Genomic DNA, 14,218 nt, shown 5'->3' with positions numbered 1-14,218 from the left:
TCATTAAAGTAGCGAGCGCAATATGACACAAGTGCCGTTTTTATCCCAAATAGCATGACGGCAAATATTATGTTGACTTATCCATTCAATATTAAATAAATAATAAGTTAATATTGTGATATATTTAACACAATTGTCTGTCCTTGCTCAATTTTTTTAACAAAAATATTACATATAAAAGCAGCAGAACTACTGTGCATCTCAGAGCAACACACTGCAGTGTTTAGTTTCTGAATGAATCTGCGTTTTGAGCAATCGGGTAAATTTAATGATTTAATGGCCCATTTATAAAGAGAGCCATTAGATGTGTTCATCATATTTATCATATTGCGAGAGCGATCCCTCTCGTGGTACTTTGATGTCATACACCAATTGGTCTGCGCAGCGCCGCCTCAAGTCCAACACAGATATTTACTTTATTCCTGAATGAATCAGCCGTTTGAACAAATCGAATGAATGTAATTTCATTAAAAAAAAATAACTTACACTTACTATGGCCATATATATAGTATATATATATATAAATATATATATATATATGTATAGTATGTGTGTGCGCGCGTGTGTGTGTGTGTGTGTGTGTGTGTGTGTGTGTAGCCTATATATACAGATAACCTCCTCCATATGACAGAACTGGTCATCTGTGTGACTGACAGATCATATGTGAGGTGTATTGTATATGAGGCTGTATTATGATGCACAGAGGCTCCACAAAGAGACAGAATGACTGATGAAGGGTAAAACAAACACAGTATTGGGGAGATGTTAAATAATAATAGTGAAAGCCAGTGTATACAGACCTCCGATCAGCCACATGTCCTCAGAGTAAGAGAGAGAAAGTGGTGGGTGGAGAAATATGCGTGTATCCTGGGGGGAGGGGCGTATTTCTCAACAAGTAATTCATATGTGTAATCATGAACTTCAATTTCACATGTGACTTGCACATTCATTCCATTACACGAGCAATTTATGGATAGAGTATCTGTAATTGCCACAGGCTCACTGGACGTCCTTTGGGTAGTTAAACCCACACATCTGTGTGAAGGGTTAACTGTGGCGGGAGACATTACTATGTTCAGAGTTCTGCCTCATTTCTTCTTAACACAGTCTTATAAATTAAAAGCATGCTGGGAGCTGCCTGTTAGGAGCTGTCAAATGGTTGCATAGCAATTATCTGCTAACGAGGATTAATCGGCGCTAATTTAGCTTTGGTTATTTAAAAAAAAAAGTTAAATGATTATTATATTTTTATTTTTCTTACAAAGTGATCGAAAGGCTCACATGGTGCCTCCTATCTGCATGATTACCGATCCTTGTTGAGTTTTTATATGCACAGTCAGACATCTAGGCTTTTATGTGAGTAGTGAAACAGGTATGAACAGTCACTAAAATACTCATTTAAAACAGTCTTGTCACCATTGTTCCTAATTTGAGTACTTATTTTTCTCAAGCTGAGGTGTGCCAGTCTCTGGGGAGTCAGTCCCTCTTGGGTGGCAGACAAATTTCTGCTGGTGGGACCCCTTGAGGGCAATACTCAAAATGGTGTCTGTTCATGACATTCTGAATGGCATAATGCACCAGTGGTAGTCGAGGACCTCCTAGTGTTCAAGAAAACAGTCACTTGCATGTATATCTCATCCTTTACTGTAGCCATTAAATTTGGTCATTTTTTATATTCTGATTTAAAAAACAAACAAAAAACAACCCCCTTCTGTAATACGTCGTGATAATCATTCATTTCTATTAAACTCTTATTAAAACTATTATTGGCCAGATCAGGGCTTTAAATAATCTTCGTGACCAAATGCCTTTATGCATTGTAAAAAAAAAAAAAAAAACAGCAACATCCTCGCGCAACCTTGGGGTGTATAATTTTTTTCCATTCCTGGTGCATCACATTGATTCTAAATGAAATTTTGCTCTGGTTGTCTTTCTAATGATGGATTCTGTAATAGTCCTGGGATGTGTGGAAAAAACGCGAGCATTGTAGAGCAGAACAGGTAGGTAGGTTACCAGAGCAACGGGTGCCAACCGTCCGCTCCGCCCTCATCCGGTACAGAACAATGCAAGTGCTCTCCCTCTACAGAATAAAAACGTACGAGGCACGATCTTAAAATAGTTGAGAATTTTATATTATACTTGGTCAAAGTACGCTGTTTTTATTAAGTGTTTAATGCTTGTTAGATGTCGCTCTAAATGACACATTGGTCGGCGAGCCCGCGAGTGTCAGATGCCCACAGAGGGATGGTGCGCGAGACCCTCAAGTGGTCCACGAGAGCAGCTGGAGTCCCTAAAACATTGTTTTACCGGAACATACCGATAATTTTCTTTAATTTAGCTGTGTTTTAACGTCCACCATGTCGTTAGCCCCTCGGGAAAACTCTCGCGCCCATCTGCGCCCCGGCATCCCCAGCAATTGGGTGCACGAGCTCACCACACTCGTGCTCCCGCTTCGAATCGAATCATCCAGTGACAAAAAACGTTGTCTCAATCAACATTATCATGATTTCATATCATGATTGAAAAACGGGCCACGTTGTGATTTGCTATGACATCCCGATCCCGTCAGCAGGACAACGTCATGCCAATTCGTCAGATACCATTACTTCACCGCCGTTATTGCTTAGAGGGACCGGCGTTGCTATGGCAGCCAGCTCTCAAGAGTAAGGCTGTTCTGCCCGGTTGGGGTGAGGGATGAATATGTTCGGTCAACCCGAGGTGTAAGATTGAAAAGTTGCGCACAGCAATGTGGGAACGCGTAGGTGGAATCAAACGAGCGCTGTCCCGAAGCATATTGAGAACGGTCTAAAGCATCGCCAGACCCATATTGGGAGTTGAAATCCCACAATCACATACACACAGACACAATTCACTCACATACTGTCAAGTGGGAAAAAGCACTTTACCGTAGACTTGACAGGGACGTACAGGACGGGCTTCCCCGATGCCTCTTTCTTGTTGTGCTCGCCCAAGATGTTGCTGCCGACCTGAAAGCCTTTGGACTTCACCCAGAATTTGAATTTGGCGTTGATGTGGCTGTTGTCGACATAGACACCATCGGACTCCTCGTTCTGTAGCAGGGTCTGCATGATTTTGTTGTATTTTCGGCGCGTGACGGTCTTTGTTTTACCCGAGTCTCCGTAAGTCCGGAGACACCAGTCCTGAAATTCGCTGAACATCTCTGCCTCCAGCACGACGGGACTTCGGCTCCTTTTTGTTAAATCCGCGCATGGTTTCTTAGTTGCCATTCCTTCCTCTTTGTGAGCGTGCCCCTATTCGAACGATCAAATGCAACTACAACGCCTGAAAATGATAGTAGACTCCCCCTCCTCTCCCTGTCCCGCTACGAGGATGGATCGCTTCGACACCGGTGCTGGAGGTCCGCCTCCGCCAAACAAGACGGAAAAAAGTCGTATTATGTGTGACTGTTTCGGGCAGTCGCACACCTGTTTGCAGAGACGTCTCTTACTGTCCCAAACCGCAACGGCAAATGTCACTTGCACACATCATCCGCTGAGGAACTGAGAGAGGGGGCCGTCCTACCAAGCGGGTATCTCCCACCTGTGCGTAAACGGCTCGAGGACCAGTATAAGTGGGAAAAACCCCGAGGGTCGATACCGTAAACGTATGAAAATACGCAAACCTTCCTGGCTCCAGAAAGGGATAAAAAAAAAGATCGGCGTAACAGACTTTAACGGCCCACTTTTTAAACGACCGGCGCGAGCGTTCTATAATACGGGATGTGGCACAACAAGCCTGTTGATGTCATACTGGCGTGAGAATGCTTAGCAAAAACGAATTGAGCGAATTATTTCAGTACTGATGTTTCAAACAAAAACGACATGCGGGTTGTAATAGCCTACTGCCTTCACGAGCCGCCGTAACGCACTACGTAGCCTACTGTCCCACTCTTTCCACCTGTTTGAATCGGACCTGCGCGTGCACTGGTGAAGCCACGCTAGAGACCGTCCCAAATTGATATTTCTCGTTTATAATCTTCAAAATGTAATAGCTGAAGGTAGTGTTGTGACAGAAACGTCTGTCGTAGCTCACAATAAAATAAAAAGCAGTCGTAACGAAGTAGTAGGTTGTTTTCTTTCTATCTTTTTTTTTCAGGAAGTAGACGGTGCAGCGCGTGGACGCAGTGGTTACAAAGCGGGTAGGCAGTAGCTAGTGTCGCAATAAAGAGAACAAATTTCTTATTCAGACAAAGGATGAAAAGGACCGACTTGATATTTCTAGTAATCAGCATTAGTGAAAACATCCCTATTGCATATTTAAATATATTGAATAAAATAAACGGCATAATAAATTAATGTGGTTTAAATTTTTTGTTCTCTTGTAAAATGATGATACAAAGCAACGATAGCAATTCCTATTGGTAACATTTTTCTTATTTTTTTGAGCAGTGCAGTGATTTAGGTGTATTTTTTATGTTATAGTATACCCACTGATGATCTTCTCAATATAATAATAATAATAATAATGTAATAAGCCACAAAAGCCACATATATATTAATTTAATTACCAGTATTCACTTGATACAGGAAATGTAAAGGGGAAACTTACCAGAAAACAATTACAAATGTGTTTTTTCTCTATTCACAATGTGTTCAGTAAATTAGGCTATATAGTTTAGAATGTTGGAATTATTTCAGGTGATTTGAGCAGGGTGCTCTGCTGTCAAAGTAACATTGTAATTAACTCTTGGGCACTTGTCAGCACTAATATGGATTGATATTTGTGAAAATTTCCCATGCTTTTCAGGAAAACAATAACTAGTGAATTTTAATTTCCAAGTTAAAACATTGCAATTATAATTAGACAGTTTGAAGAATCTTTGCTGAATGATGTTACTATTATAGGATATGATATATAAATATATATATATATATATATATATATATATATATATATATATATATATATATATATATATCTTTTTTATTGCTTATGATTTGTGTGGTCAAGTAAGTATCCTCTTATGTCAGGTTTCATGTGTGTATTTGGTCTGTTTATTTCTAATACACTCTGTGACAGAGTGCTCATGTTTGGTCATGTGTACATATTACTTGCATTGTGTTTGTGTGTGTGAGTGCTGGTATGTGAGCATCCTCTCTTTCTCTGTGCAGTCAGTAGTGTGCGAGTGCTCCGGGGCTGTGTCGAGGACCATGCTGGGACTGCTGGTGATGTCGGCTGCTGTTGCTATGACAGCAGCTCAGCTCCAGCAGCTGAAGAAGCAGAACAGGCCGCCTGTATCTGCCCCATCCAGACTGCATTGCCTCACTCTAGAATCTTCTCTCAGTCCTAGAACCTGTTCAGAGTTCTAAAAGGTTTCACTGGGTCTGGAATCACTTCAGTATTCCAGAATCCTCCCTGAGCTATGGAGTTCTGTCAAAGGGTCTGTGATTCAATGGATGAAGCTGACAGGAATGTATCCCTTTGATGTTCTGTGATTCTTAAAGGGGTATTCCACCTTGTTTAAAAACAATCTTCATTTTGCCCAGCAGTATTTACTGGTCAGTTCTAATAAAATATATGACTGACAGCACTAAACCCTCTTTGACTGGCACAACCCTGCATGTCTGTCCCAGATGTGCACCCCTTTATTTAGAAAAGATATTAACAAATCAACTAACATCACAAGCAAAGGCTACATTTTGTTTATTTAAATGTATTTAAATCAATCTTTTTTATTTAGTCATCTTAGCGAGAGCAATCTCATGATTTTACATTCTCAAAATAAATATTCTATAGACAGAAAAATTGTACAGAGGTGTTTGAGAAACTCTTTTTTCATTGGTCTTCAACAGTAATGCGTGTCAAACGATAAACAATGTTAATATAGCAACGTGTGGGCACATATTAAACTAATTACTTGATCTCTCAAACACCTCGAAGTGCCATGGAGACATAAATGTTAGTTAGCTAATTAGTAACTATATGTAGCCAATTATGACAAATATAGCTAAGTTAGTGATTAAGTAAGATAAAGGACTTTGAAATTATACATTTATTTGCTAAATTAATAATTTAAGCTTGCTATATTTTTAAAAACAATTTTATTTGATTGTTTGTTTTATAATCATTAGTATATTTATATTTTATAAAAGTAAATTATCATTATTATTATTATTTATTGCTTATGGGACATGACTTTTTCATTGAAACATTATAAACCCATACAGAAAATAGATTTTTAAAAATAAATGAATGAGGGACAACCAAAAGATTTTCTGAACATTTTGGTCTTAAACACCTGACCTTTTAAAATTTACCTCATGTTTATCTTTTTTTACCCTTTTTCCTCATGCCATGACTCAAGCCTTTTAAAAAAGATATATAGGCCGAGTTGTTCCACATACTCAAGGTAAATATTGACAGGCTTTCCTATAAATTTGATTGCAAATTTTGAGCTTAGTGTCTAACATATCTTTTTTTTTTTTATAACAGACAATTAAAAATAATTTCCCCCTTAAAATGTTTTTTTTTTTTTTTGGTAGCCTATTTCTTTTATCACAAACCAGAATTAAGCATGCATAACTGTAACCATACTGGTGTACACCTCTGGACATACAAACTCTCGCTGCAATGTGCTATTGAGGTGTGAATTTTCAACTGAGCACATTTCTCTTAGTTTCATCATTTTGACCAAACTTTGGACAGAGACGTGCGAATTCTAGGTCCGGCCCGTGATTGGTCTGTTTTGGGCCACATTCTTTCTGAGTTAGCAGATCAGCTAACATGACTAATCGCTGACAGGCAGGGAGGTTAAAAGCAGAGCTTACCCTAACATTTCTACATCATGCCTTCTGGCTATGATTAAACGTGCTGGCACTGAAGCGAACACTCTTATTTTTGTCCTTTTGCGTGTTTTTCTTTGAGTTTATGTTTCTGTGTCATTTCCTTTCTGTGTTTCTCTCTTCGTTTTGGCCACACAGTGCGCACCACCAGCCTTTGGCTTCAGCATGCCAGGTTTCTGTTACAGCAACAAAGGGTGTATCTCACTCCCATTGAGAGCGTGTGTGCAGAAGTGAATGGGAAGAAGGGATTACGGTGCCAGTGCAGAGGAGGCTGCCGTTTTGTATGTGTGTGCACACTGCTGCTTATATTTGCCGGCTCAGGGTGGGTGTAACTAAAGCTGCGCATTAGCTCAGAACTTAGCTTAGGAAAAAAACAGTCACCCTTTTTATTTTAATCTCCCCCTCTCTTCCCTTCATTTCTCTCTCTTCAAACATCTTCAATCCTTTTTGTCTTTCTTTACCTAATTTTCCTCCCATCCTTTTCTTGCTTGCCGTTGATCGGTTCAGTTTTCTCTTTCCACAGCATCCTTCTGCACTCGTCCAGAGTATCCAGTTGTCTGTGTGAATATAGATTTACATGCTATTGAAACAGCAAGAAAATAAGTTGATGTTAACCAGGGTGACTTCTGGTGCGTCATGTGATTGTAATGATGACAGTAGGTGTGCAGCACAAAAACTCTCTTCTGTCCCTTTTAAGACCTCTTGACTTTATTGACCTTTGCCCCTTTAGATTGGTGCCGGAACACCCTGCGGCCTGAATTACATCAGGATCAGCTGGTGGGATGCAAAGGAGGAGGGGGTGCGTGTATTTGCTTAGTGAGGGGGTTTATCATTTCAGATTGTTAATAAGCCCTCTCGCTTCATAATTAAACCCCCCTTAATACACTCCCCTTCCCCCGTTGCAGGAGGACAATGATGAGCCTTCAGTGATCATCTCCATAACCCTGTCATTTAGAACTGAAGGAGGGAGGGAGGCCAGGGAGAAGCAATCTCTCCCCCTTTCAGGTCCCTCAAAGGGTCACATGACTCATCTCTGCCCTATGCCAGGCAAGCCTGGCTTTGTAACTGTGGTGATTAGTGTCAAGCAGGAGATGTAGTCTCATCCTGGTTTTGAGATGTTTAGTGGGATGCACTCTAAATTAAGTGGACGCCTTGGAGACTTCTGTCATCATTTACTCACCCTGCTGTATGAAGAAGATATTTTAGAAAATGTCTCAGTGTCTTTGTGCAATGAAAGTCAGTGGGGTCTAATGTTGATTCGGACCTAATTAACTTTCATTGTATGGACAAGAACAGCTAGAACCGTCTTCAGAATATGTTTCTTTGTGTTCCACAGGAGGGGCAAAATATAGCTTGTTTCAACATGATAAAATTCTATTTTTGGATGAACTATACCTTTAATATAACTTGAAGTCCTCGTTCCGTTCTTCATATCTGCCTTATGGTTCTCTCGCAAAAAGAAAGAAAGAATATTTTAATAATCTAAGGGGACCTAAAAGAATGAAATATTGAGAAAGGAAAGCAGAGAGATTGAGACGGAATGTGTAGGCAGTGCTGAATCAGATGAAGTTTAAATGCTGACGACGAACATTAATATTTCTCAGTTGATGACTGATGAGTAGTTGACTGATGATCTATTCGCTGCTGCCACCTTAAGTTCAGCCATGGAACTGCATCCATAATGCAGTATGGTTTTTGTCTAAAAGATGCTGAAGTAGATGCAATCCGTTTTTTTCTTTACATTTACCTTGAATGGCAACACTTTCAGAGTACGGTAATAACCAAGCTGACCCATTTTTTATTTTTTAATGAAGGCAGTCCATCAGAAAAGCACACAATTACTCTGCTGTACTGTTTTCTGAACAGTTCACAACAACATTCAAAGTCAGTACCATAATATGACTTTAAATCAGTGATTTATTCAACTCAGGTCCAGGGGGACACCCCATACGGCACATTTTGGACATTTTGAGGGTTCTCAGGATCAATTTTGATAAAGACTCTTCTAAACAACTATGAATTGCTGTTTCCAGCTGTGTCTCTCAGTCAATCTTTGTCTCTCTACCTCTGTCTTACTATGCAGATAAGCCATGAATTCTTCAGCAGGTGTTAAATTGCTTGTACAGGGAGGTGGTCGGCCTGTTTGTCATCCAAACTGAGGGAGAAGTGAGGGGGAGGGAGCAAACACACGACGAACGAACGAATGCACGCACACAAGCAAACACACACAGACAGCCTTGTGGGACACCAGCGTAGGGTGGGCCAAGGCCTGGGCGTGCAGGCTGGGGGGCAGTGGGGAATGTCAGGACAGGAGAGCAAAGAGGCTGTTGGGAAACGACAGAATGGGCATGGTCACCATGGCAACACAATTGGCCCAAGCAGTTCAAGGCAACCGGTAACCAAGTAACAGGAAATGAGCAGTGAAAGGGGGAGAAGCAGAGACAGAAGATAGAGGAGGAGGGAGGTCTTTGCTAATGGGACAGGCTTGAACTCTTGATCGACACTGATGTTCATTTGCAAAGGTGCATATGTGTGTAAATCTTTACACATCTGTCTGTATCCTAAAGTAACAGCAGCTTCGACCTGTGAGGGGCACCATATGTGAAGACGGGCTGACTGACAGTCTCTGCATTACCATTATAACCAGCTGTGACAGCTAGGGTTAGAAGCAGAGCGAGAAAAAGGTGTAAAGCCCTTAAGCAATAAGAAAGGATAGATAGATAGATTATTAGTTATTTAAGGATCAGTATTTTCGTCTTGACAACATGCTGGACTTCAGAGGCAAATATAGTTCTGAACTACCACTCGCTTAGCAATTCATGAATCATATACAAAGACTTCAGTTAATTAAGTTAAGGCAAATATGCAAAAAGGACTTAAGGAGTAACAAGGCCCTCCATCTCACAATTTTTCCTTGTACCAGATGTCACATGGGAGTCGTCTTGAAATGTGAACTACTAGAACCAACAATAAATGGATGGAATCCAACGAACTGTAAAATGTGCTTCATTTATTCAGCAGAATAGCAGATAGCACTGGAGCAGCTTTGTAGTGCACCAACATTATTGATGTAGCCTATCATCAAAAGTCTTGTTCCTTATGAAGTGATCAACAATGAACTACAATTCTTTACATCAATTTTTTCAAATCTAGAAAATTTTGCATCCCATAAAACTGATATCTTGGTGTTCAAATTGTATGGCCTGATAACAGTATTGAGACAATATTTTAAAGTAACGCTATATTGTAAAAAAAAAAAAAAAAAAGAAAGAAAAAAAGTGTTTGATGTGACATTGTAAAATATTCTTTTGGAGAATTTTGAGACATTTGTCAGCAGACATGAGCTTTAGTAACCTGCACCAGTTCGTTTGTAAAAAATGAGTGCTTGTTTGACAAAGCATTGTCCACTCTCTAGTTCTCCTTACACTTTTATACATCGTTTCACAGACAATGTTTAAGCCTGTCCTGGATTAAAATGTGTGTTTGAGCTGTTTTAACTGAAAGCAACAATATCTTAAAATATTTCAGTGCCATTGTTTGGCCTCAAGATACACACAGTAGTGTTTTTTTCTAAGTCATTTTTTTTTATAAAAGCTTAAATGTCCTAACTGAACTAAGGCCTAATCCTGGCTTAATCTAAGCCCTGTCTGTGAAGCCTTTTAATTGTTTTTGCAGATACCATAAAGCTATGTTTCTACCAGGCCACATGTTAGCAAAGAAATTAACAAGTAATTTGAATCAGAGCAGGGCTCAGGGCTGCCTATCAGAAGGTTGTAGATTCACGTCCCACAAAGAGTAAGACTTCAGCTATCACTTGAGTCCTTGATCAAGGCACTTAACCTCAGGTTTATTCATGGGGACTGACCCTGCAGACTATTGCAAGTCTCTTGAAGAGTCTAAATTACTGATTTCTATCTTCTCAATATTATTATATTTATAGACTTACTGAGTTCATTGGCCTGTGTGTTAAACATAACTTAAATGTGTGTGTGTGTGTGTGTGTGTGTGTGTGTGTGTGTGTGTGTGTGTGTGTGTGTGTGTGTGTGTGTGTGTGTGTGTGTGTGTGTGTGTGTGTGCATACCTATTTACTTAAGTGAAGCTTCATGTGGAGCAGAGAGGTTGCCATGGCAACTCAAGGTCAGTCGTGGTGGTGTGTGTGTGTGTGTGTGTGTGTGTGTGTGTGTGTGTGTGTGTTCGACTCCTGGGGGTGAAGCAGAGTACAGAGCTACATTTTATTGTTAATAATAACATATTTTTTATATTATTTTATATATATATATATATATATATATATATATATATATATATATATATATATATATATATATATATATATATATATATATAATTTATTTATTTATTATTATTAGTATGAGGTTAAATTAAGGTTATTTGGGCTATAATAATCAACTGAACATCTCATAAACGGACAAATGGCAACATTTGAAATAGGCTCTAGTAACAGTTGTTGTAATTCCAATACATGTCCAGTAGAGGGTGCTGTGTGTGTATATTAACGAGGCATTCTATACATTGTGCTTTTGAAACACGTTTTTCAAGCAGGTGGAGTTGTTTTGTGAGGGGAAGTAAGTGGCTGAATAATGGCCATGTGTTTGCCACGAGGTCTTAGAGAAAAATAATTGTATTTGGATTTCAAATGATGAAACAGCATAAGGTCGAAGAACTGAACAGTAAGATACCACTAGTCAAATGCATATGTGGCCTGTATGCACAGGGTTTTCTAAAGAGATTCTATCGTTTGTGTTACTGTGACTAATACCAAAACATTGTGGTGATCCCTTCGAAGAATAATACAATGACTTCACAGCCAAAGTGAAGCCTCCCACATCTAACTCAGTCACACATTAACGCGCAAGTCTGCTTTAAATAGAAGCTGTACTTGTTTAGTAGCCTACCCTCCCCCCAAAAATATATGCAAACACACCAACAGTGTGAGAAATTATCTTTATTAAAGAACTGGTTTTCAGTGGCATTTTTTAACTTTATGTTGGCATACTTTTTTATTATAACTCTACAACAGGCAACGTGACTCACGAGATACATCGTTTTTATTGTCTTTTTTGGGGCATAAGAACGATTTTTTTCATCAAATCCTTTTATTCTTATGACAGCCTGGTCTGTCTTGTGTATGCTGGTCACATAATTTGCTTCAAATTTTTTTGTGATCAATTAGTCAGCCTGACCTAAATCCAACATGGCTGCCAGTGGTGCAGAACATTCCGATTTTGAGATAAGTAGCCTAAATATATATTAAACTTACTTTTCTTCTGAACAAAAAAAGAAAAAAGTATACTGCTAACATTAATTGTGAACATTGTCTTAAGGTGCCGAAGGAGAAAATTAAGTAACATGTTTTTCATGTTGTTATTTAGCACGTTTTGAAATGTATGTAACTCCTGAGACACGTTGCCTGTTTAGGGTATAAAAAAGGGATTAAACTAGCTCTATTTAAAATGCACTATTCAAACTTAAATGATTGTAATTCAAGAATGCTTTGGAATATAGACCTAAGTTTGGTCTTGTTTTAAAGAAAACAGTCAGCAGATTACTGTTGAAGTGAAAGCACTTCAAAAAAAAAAAGAAAGTATGAAAAAGTTATGGAAGTTTAAACTTACATTAAATCAAATATACTGTACTTAATATTTTTTCTTTTTTTTATAAAATATATATTTTACTAAATATTTTTTAATATAAAATATAAAATCAAAGCCATATATCTAACCAAGTTGTGTTCCAAATTTGAAGTTGATGTCACAAAAATTTAAGTTCCCATGAGATTTTGTTTAGGCATAATACTAAAAATAGCCACCGGGTGACTTTCATTCCATTGAATTTAATTGTATGCATTCTGCCATAACAAATTAATAAATTTCTGTCCAAATATCACTTCTGTCACAAAATATGGAACCTTGAGACTCAGACCTTTCTGACAATATGTGTTTTGTCAAGATTAGAAAAGGTTTTGATCTCAAATTATGAAACATGACGATGCCCAAAAGGGGAGGAGCCCGATAAAAGAATTTAGAGTGCCGTTTCTATGGTAACGGAACGTCCAATTTCAAAACGGGTTCCACAGGCTGAATCTTTGAGTTCGAGTGATATATAATTTCTCAACAATAGATCAGGTGAAGTATGGGATATATAGTAACATGCAATGGCAGTAACAGTTAATCAGGCAACGTGTCTCAGGAGACACAACTCATAAAATCCAAAATATATCAATTTAAAAAAAAAATCCAGATGATAAAAAATAACATGAAATTATTTTTTGCTTAGAATTTTCCAATCTTGCCTATTTAAGAGACAAAAATGTTGTCAATTTACAATTAAGTATACTGAATAAATAAACTAAAAAAAATGTAGTTGTAAATACACAAGATCTGATCTGGGCTTAGAAAATAATATTGTTAAATATATCAAATGTTATGTTAAAAAGATTTGAAAATAATAAAATACAATAACATGAACAAAAAGAAACAAAAAGATATAGGCACATTTCTTGTCTTGCATTTTAAATATCTGGGAAATCTTTGTTTCTTTTAGGGTATTTTTGGGCTAAGCCCTGGTTAATTTCTGACACAGCAAAGATTTTAAGGGTTAAAATAAAAAGTCTCGGAAAGTAAGTAGCCTACTCCATGAACAACAAGAAAAAACCCATGAATAAATTAATAATGAACACATAAAATTATTTAATATCGTGTCACCTTTTAGATTTTATATACGTGTCCAGAGCAGTTTACAACACTCCAATGACCTTTATTACACGCTTTGCAATTCCTTCCCTCATCCCTGTCAGTCAAACCCAGAATCAATCAAGATGATTGGCTAGAAAAGTCTCACAGTGAGGTGAGACAAACAAGGCAGCGCTCACGCTGTGGCTGTGTCTGATTGGCTGTGACAAGTGCAGTGTGACCCCCTGTGGTGGCTGTGAGTTCCCTTATCCAGCAACTTGTGATGAGTTTGATCGCACCTGTCAGATCCTGACCTCTAGTATTGTTTTCTGTCTTTTCCCTGTCTCAGCTGCTTACCACTCTCATTCATTCACCTTCGTCTTTCTCTCAGGGATTTTATCTCAACCTTTCCCTTTAAAAACACACCCTAAAGAGCACAGACTTTCTTGGCTGACATTTTGAAAGCTTTGAAACCTAAAACTGCTCAAAATGTATAGATAGTAAAACCTACAGGTTGTGATCAGTTTAAATACTAACTCGGCTTCAAGCAACCAAAATAGCTCTCTGCCCTAAAATCATGGAGCCCATCATGGAGCCCATCATGGCTCCATGAAAGAATTAACTCTATGTTTAAAGACAGTTGCAAGACCACCAACTTTTTGACTGAACATTGTTCAGGATTTTTTGCTCTCCAAATCCAGTCATTAATAGAAATCCACATGA

At 38.5% G+C, this 14,218-nt stretch overlaps 1 protein-coding gene across 2 annotated transcripts in view; it reads right to left on the bottom strand.

Annotated features, from left to right (window-relative positions):
* The window catches only part of nol4la (nucleolar protein 4-like a), a 70,573-nt gene extending 66,367 nt beyond the window's left edge, over positions 1–4,206 (bottom strand). For both annotated transcript variants that reach the window (XM_077224453.1, XM_077224454.1), the window contains exon 1: positions 2,907–4,206. In XM_077224453.1, the coding sequence (XP_077080568.1) occupies positions 2,907–3,248 (342 nt within the window). In that variant the 5' untranslated portion in view covers positions 3,249–4,206. The remainder of the gene's footprint in view (positions 1–2,906) is intronic.
* Between the last annotated feature and the right edge of the window lie 10,012 nt (positions 4,207–14,218).

This window comes from Siphateles boraxobius, unplaced genomic scaffold (genome assembly GCF_051911475.1).
Source record: "Siphateles boraxobius isolate OS27281-9 unplaced genomic scaffold, OSU_SipBor_1 9, whole genome shotgun sequence".
Taxonomy (NCBI): Eukaryota; Metazoa; Chordata; class Actinopteri; order Cypriniformes; family Leuciscidae; genus Siphateles; species Siphateles boraxobius.
This window is presented reverse-complemented; position numbering and strand designations above follow the sequence as displayed.